The sequence below is a fragment of the Egretta garzetta genome, unplaced genomic scaffold (assembly GCF_000687185.1).
Source record: "Egretta garzetta isolate BGI_Z169 unplaced genomic scaffold, ASM68718v1 scaffold197, whole genome shotgun sequence".
NCBI classification, from domain to species: domain Eukaryota; kingdom Metazoa; phylum Chordata; class Aves; order Pelecaniformes; family Ardeidae; genus Egretta; species Egretta garzetta.
Genome location: NW_009260274.1, coordinates 1,030,962 through 1,038,381, shown reverse-complemented (window position 1 = coordinate 1,038,381; position 7,420 = coordinate 1,030,962). Strand labels below are relative to the sequence as shown.

At 41.7% G+C, this 7,420-nt stretch overlaps 1 protein-coding gene across 1 annotated transcript in view; it reads left to right on the top strand.

Annotated features, from left to right (window-relative positions):
• CXCR4 (C-X-C motif chemokine receptor 4) overlaps positions 1-7,420 on the top strand; it is a 72,136-nt gene that overhangs the window by 438 nt on the left and 64,278 nt on the right. Inside the window, exons 2-3 of the mRNA XM_009642469.2 lie at positions 6-147; positions 573-810. Of these exons, the coding sequence (XP_009640764.1) occupies positions 6-147; positions 573-810 (380 nt within the window). The remainder of the gene's footprint in view (positions 1-5; positions 148-572; positions 811-7,420) is intronic.

The following is a 7,420-nucleotide window of genomic DNA, read 5'->3' as shown; positions in this document are numbered from 1 at the left end:
GGCAGGAGCCCGCCCGGCCTGGCTTCTCCCCCCTCCTCAGCCAGGCAAAACCCGCCTCGCAAGCGCCTGAGGAGCCGTGCCGGGCTGCGGAGCTCTGTGGGAGCAGAGGCGGCTAAGGGAGCCCGAAAGCCGCCGGGCAAACTGCCTGTGAGGGAGGCGGGCTCCCAGAGCCTCCTGTCAGGGCCACCTCCCTTACTCGGTCTTTAAACACGCCTCTCGCTATCGCGGGGGGGAAAATCAGAGAAAGGGTGACGTATTTTATGTCACCTCTTATCATCAGTTGCCACCAGTTTTGAAATAAAACTCTCAGCTGGGGCGAGGCAGCTTGCTGCCCTAAGCGCGTGCGTTTCCGGCGGCGGCAGGCGCACCGTGCCCCTGTGAGGACGTGTCCGTGGGGACGGCGTTCTCAGCCAACGTCTTGTACCTGCGTGTGACTTCTCGGGTCTAGGCTGTTTGGGCAGCATTAGGAGGAAAGTAATAATTGCATCCGGCTTCTAAACGCCATGAAAAAAATTGCTCCCTTTAGTTATTGCACCAGCATCGAATGGAAAACACTTCATGTTTACTTTCAGAGAAGATGGATGCTGTTGGCCTCCAGTCAACTGCGACTAACAGCGCTCAGAGACGAAATCAAAGTGCCGCTATCAGAAGTTACTGCAGTGGTCTCACCTGCTCCCGTTTGGTTTGAACGCCCCGCAGGAACAGGGGGGATTGTTAGTAACTTGTCACTGCGTATTTCACGAGCAAAACCAGTTGCAGTGCGGAAAGGCCGCACCTGGGACAGCGGCTGGCACCACTGGGATGGAGCAGGTTTGTCCCCATCAATGCTTCAAACCCTCTCAGACCACAGGGGTGGGAGTCGAGTCACCTGGAAATGAGGATCGCTCCCTCTTAGCAACGATCTGAATTCCTGCGTGAACTGGTGCCTGTGTGTACACGGACACTGGGGGCAATGGGCAAAGCAGTTGGCTTTGCGGGCAGTACCCTGGCTGCCAGTACAGGTGCAGTCAAAGCCAGCAGTGAAAGTCAGCAATCTGTGAATAGGCATGAGGCCAACAGATCCTGATGTCTGTGTTTGGTAAAGCCCTTATTTTCCTCCAAACTGAGAACTGCAGCATTATTCTCCAACACAATTACGTGAAAGGTCACCTGAGCATCTTTGAGAGGACAGTGGTAGAGGAGCTCCAAGTGTTACATGATTATCTTTCAACCTCTGCAAAATGTTGGTGTGTTGCAGGAAGCGACCTAATGCCACATGTACTCTACAGATCTCAGTGCAGAGATGTTTCATAAGAATACACTGGAGGTTGTTTCAACTCCTGTGAGCTCAAAACACCACTGATAGTTCCACCTTTGCTGTCTCATAACATGTTTTAGTACAGAAAACTACCCAGTGCCGTGCCAGGTCTTCCTAACATCGGTATTAAAAAGGCAAAGTATGCTTGCTATCCAAAGTGGGAAGGATCAGCCAGTTTGCAAAGAAAACTAACGGTATGAGGAAGCACTTTACTCAATTATAATATGACTATGTGAAGTAGGAGAAAAGTGTGCCCTGCATGGTGCTGCTATGGTTAAAAAGCATCCCGCAAAAATGATGTGAATAGGAATATGGCTATCACATAGAGGAGACTCATGTACAGATCACTCATACACAGCACCACAAACCTGGATGAAAATGTTACAGGCTCTACCATAAGCAACTACCACAAAGAGCTGGACACAACTCATCAGCTGTGTAACAATTAGGTTATTAGATCAGATTTAACCTAACCAGGAATCTGGTGAGGGGTTTAGAACTGGAAGGTTAAAACCTTCTCTTGTTCGAGATTTTTTCTTAATAAAGAGCTTGTAGCTGAATGGTAAATAAGGTTTAGACCTGTTAGAAGATTAAGTGTTCTGCTCTGTTCCTAAGCTTACATTTAAGGCAATTAATAGTTCTTGAGGTCTGGACGGTAGGGATAGGCATGCATTTTCTTAATTCCACTAGCTGAATGAGATCTGAATGACTTTTGCCTTACATTGTCACGCAAAGGCTGGCACGGCTTGCAGCGAGGTAAATCAGCGGTACTATAAGATTATCCATCAGTGATCCATTAGAAGAGTAATACATCATAATATATTACAGCAGATTAAAAATGTGTAAAAAAAATCCATTAAAAAATAATAGTAAGAATGGGTCTGTTTGGATTTTTTTTTTACTTCAGTTTGCCTTCTTATTTAACTTTCCAGTTAAAATGGATGAAGTTGATGAAGAATTAAGTTTATAAAGAATAAAGAAGTTACAAACCAGCAGATTCACTCCACACCTGCATTATATTTGTTGCTTCTCAGAAACACGAGGTATACAGGGGATATAGGGTGTGACATGTATAGAGATACATATTTCCTTCCTGGACCCACAGGCATGAGCATGGGCAACAACCTTGGTTTTACAAGTCAGGATCCTGAGATCATTTTTCCTGACTTCCTCCCACTCTCTCCAAGCCAAGACTGCAGTCCCGTGCTTTCCTTTTTTCACTGCATATACTCATTTCATCAGCCTCTGCTCCCACATCCTCAACAAGGGAGTACAGATGGAGCAGTGTCTCTAGGTGATCAGCTAGGACAGGCACTGGACCAAGACGGACGTTACCGATTGACATCATGGCAAGCCGTTGTCAGCTGGGTGACTCTGTGTAGTACCTTTTTCGGAAGTCAGCTTTATCAGAGTCCAGTGTTAATGGGGCGCTCCCGATGTGCGACACGGATATGCTTTATGGACCAGCAATGGGTCGCAGAGCAGAGCAGAGCTTAGGGGGTTCTGGATCACATGGTGCTAACAGCCATTGTTGTCCCCCAAACAGTGAGCCATAAAGCAACAGCAAATACAGAAAGTGATCATTACAAAGTGGCCTAATTAGGTTTGCCATCTACTTGCTTACAGTGTTATGAATCACTTTATCAATAGGCATTATAGCTTTAAATAAAGTTCTTACTTTGTGCAGTAATTATAGTCTAAACCCCCTGTACAGTCTATTCAGCTCAAGAAAGGTGAATGACATTGTTAGCTTTGCAGCTTGAATTGAAATCCTTAAGTTTTACCACCCAGAGAACGGACACCCTCTGGTGTCCTCGACCTAGACCCTTAGAGACCCACAGGCAACAAACTACCTGCAGCCAAATTAATGATTTTTCTTGATAATGCTTCACCTTTTAAGTTTTTATAATACACCATGGTTTAACTTGCTGATCATTTGAAATAGTCAAATGAATATCACTCGTGAATGCAAATACAGAAATTCCTCCCGACTGGTTGCTATTCACTCTTCGCATCAAAGGTCTACCAGTCACTCTGCTATCATCTCTGAGTGACCTACACAAGGGGAATTGGTTTTTAGTTAAGTTATACTTAAAAGTATAACACTCACCATTTCTTGATAGCTCTGTTCTGCAAGCTCCTCAAATGAGGGCACAAGCCACTTCATTGTGAAGGCACGTTTTCATTGTCCTTCAAAACACTTCTGCCTTCAGGAGCACAGATTTACCTGGTAACTTGCTCACAAGTAAAGAAAAAAACCCAAATACCTGGGAAGTATCCAGCAGATTTTCTTCTCAAGGATGTGTTGGTAAATACCTCTTATTTGTAGCTTTACAGTTGTGCCCCGTATTACCAGGAGATTCTGATTAAATTCTCATTAATTTCGGCATCATAGAAAAGGAGCCTTAACATTTCATGTGGGTGTTAAGTTCAATTAGAACTTGTGTTCTCACTCTCCCTGAATTAATATTCATGTATAAAGAGCTGTAAGAGCTTTTTAAAAAAGTAGGGTGTTTCAGCCCCCACTGTAGAACTTCTTGGTGTGTATTTTGTTCTCTCCATGGTGTAAGCTACACAAGAAAAAAATGTACTGTATCATGCCAAAGCGGGTTTCTCAGTTCATCGAAAGATTGTTCCACAAATCCAGTCAGTCTGTCGTAAAGAGCTTGTCTGCTTTAAGACTCACTCCAAACATATTCTTTCACATTTTCTCCTGGGCAAAGTTCCATGCTATGCCTGGAAATAAGTTTTGCTATAAAAGACGTTTTCACTGGACTGGGAACACAGACAACGTGTATGTGTTCAAATTTTTAGGGTTCGGGGTTTTTTTTTAATTGTGTTATTAATAAACCTTATGGACGTTGTGTTCTATTTTACTATTTAGCTCAGGTTTTTATTTTCTTCTGTCTTGTGCAAACTCTATTTACATTCCACAGGAAATTAGAAAAAGGTCTGCAGAATTTGGCTCCTGATTACTGTTATTTGTTTTCTGTAACCTTTGTTGAAAAGGGTAGGAGATAGCAGCCTTCCTTTCCGAATACCTACCAGCGATGCGGTCATCTCCCGGTTTAGGCTGCGTGACACACAACTAAAGAATCAAGATGACAGCTGCGTAATAATATGAAAACTTCACTTACCTGCATACAAAAAATGAACCATTTAAACAGTTTCACTGCTGATTTCAGAATAAGATTGCATTTGGAAGCACTTTTTCTCCTCAATTTCTGGATGGTTTATAAGAACAAACTTGCAAAGGACACCGATAGAATAAATGCAGCATAATACTTTGTGAATAATGCTGTTCTTTTCTTAACTGTCATGTAAAACCAGAGTGACTTCCAGTTTACTTCCCGAATCTGAATATGTTGCACACATATGGCAGAAATGTAATTTAATGTAACTTTAATTTTATGCTAGGGTTTGTTCCTCTAGAATAGCTTGATAAGTTGATTGTGCCATAAAATACCTAGAACTTGTAACACAACAGCCTCCCTGCAATACAAAAATATGTAACCAAAAGATGTTGAGGTTTAAATGTTTCTACATGCCACAAAAATCACGCTAACCAGTATTAGTCGTATTTACAAATTCTCTTAAAACCGACACATGCGCACACTTCTTTCCTCTTATATGCTAAAAAAAAAAAGGCTGTGTATGAATTTTTCAAATCAATATTAACCTTTTTTTCTTAAGCTATGAAAAATGTAATCTATTTCTGTTTGGGAATTATTACCAGGCAAGCTGATGTTCTGCTGGATGCTGTTAAAGCTTTTTGGTGCAGTAAATATTGTTGATATAATTTCACTGACATATGGATCAGAATAATACAGATAGTTCATAGCCAATTGTTTGAAATACATTTGTATACGAGCATCTAAGAGGAGTGGGAAATAAAACAAGAGCTTGTAAAACTTGCTGCCAGTGTCTAGATCAGTAAAGAAAGACGTGATTGAAAACATACCAGAGTTTTATAGCAGAGAAAGGATTGCTATCTTATACAAGGTCGAATACAGAGAAGAAAAATTATCATGCTTTATTTGAATAAAGTATAAATATTGATTAGATTTAACATAAGAGCCTGGAAATAAAAAAATTTCTAAAAATATGTGATGAGCTATTAAATATTCACCCAAGAATCAGAATAATAAGGTGACCAAGAAGCGGGCTAGTATATAAACTGGAACAAACAGAGAATTACAAGCAGCCTCCTTGCAGTGTAATCGATCAAAGACAGTTGCACTTAAAGTTAGGTGTGTGAATGCGTACTGACAGGGTCCATTACTAGCACAAATACAAAAATGAAATAGCCATTTCCCAGGGAACTGCAATCTCTGCAGCTGATGACTACCTTCTCGAAGGTGAGTTGGCTCGTTCGCTCTCGTTGTAACCCTCCAAAACTTCAGGGCTTAAGAGAAGGAAGCATATCCTCAGTCACCAGCAATGCTCTGAATGTGCCCATCGTTCCTGTCACCTCCAAGGAGTTATTTTTGTCCTCCTAATCGTCACAGCAGTTAACTACTCATGTGTGGCGTTCTCTAAACGCCTGTGAATGACAAAGACGATTCATGACCAGCAAAAAGAAGAATCAAAAGCTAAGCATTTTATTTTTGGAGAAGTGAAAACAAGAATAATTTACCACCCCTGATTAAATTAGTCAATATATTTTTAAAGCAAGGCACTTTCCAAGCTGCATGACCTGTCCCTGTGTGGGTCGAGGAAGCGCAAGAGCTGGCCTCATATGGAGGTGGACAGCGTAAGAAGAAATAACTGTAAGTTATTCACAAATGCATTAAGTGTGGCTAAGACAGTAGAGCAGGCATGAAGCCTACAACTCACTTGGCAGGGCGTAACTGGGTAAAAACAGTTCCCTGAGAGGTCAGGTAATCAGCATGACAGGTGGTTGTATTGTTATCCTACAGGCATTATAAGATAGCCATCAAAACTGGCATGTAACACATGAACTTCAATGGATACTAAATAAGGCATGAAACCAAATTTTGCCGCCTGATTTCCAGCAACCTTTCTAGTTCAGCCACACCAACTTACCTATTTTTACTTGCAGAAGGGAATTTCATTTCTATTCCAGCGTTGTAGTTGGCATCTCAAAATACTAACATCAGACAGACATAGCTATCCCACCTCCAAAATGCTTCTCTGACTTAAACAGTGCTCTGAAAGAAACATCCAAGATTCTGATATATAGTGAAGAGCAACATTGGCCACGGTTGCTGGCAACGCAGGAGGAGATTCTCATTTTGAAAGGAAACCTGGAATGTCAGAGTTGCAAAGTTAAACAGCAGTTTCAGGCTAGCTGGCTATCATGGAAAGGGATGGAGATAACGCCTTGGTTTCCTAACGCCACTGTTTGAACTGTGGTTTCCGTCCTGGCCATCTAAATATACAGAAGACCAACAACGGCGAAATGGTAACCTGACCTTCCTAATAACAAGTATGAATTTGGAAGCCCCTTCTACCCCTTTGCATTCTTTAAACTGCTGCACTGTTGCTGAAGTGGACAGGGAGGGAAAAGGATTTTAGTGTAGACCTACTACACCTCTCACATACAGATTACAGCTGTTAAGAACAGGCAGACCATTTTTTCCGAGTTTTACAAAACATGTCCTTAGGCAGTAGTTTCCAAACCACTTAGTCATTTTGAATTTTAAGTATCATGAAAATGTTTAATTTCCTCCACAAAGACTCAATCCTTACCCACACAAAACAGGAAAATTGGAAGGTTTTGAAGTCTTTAATTCTTTCTCACCCACTTAACAAGGAATTTGGTAAGGATGATGTTACCAGAAACTGAATCAACCACCTAGTGAGACATTTATCTCATGCTTCTGCTGAAGAAGTAACATGGGAGATTTGAGAATATGAAAGAGCAGCAGAGTATGCAAACCGTCAGGGTGTTTTGTAGACTGCAGCAGCTTTTGAGATAGAGCACAAGGATTTAAAAAAATCTCATTTAATTATTTCATCTCCCACTGTTACTGTCACCTTCTATAAACAACTGAGTAAAGAAAGATGAACTAGGAAAAGTAAACTAAAGCTTAATTAAGAAGGTATTTCTCTTTCTTTCCTGCTCAGGCCCATGCATGTATCTTGTCCCTAGGATACGGC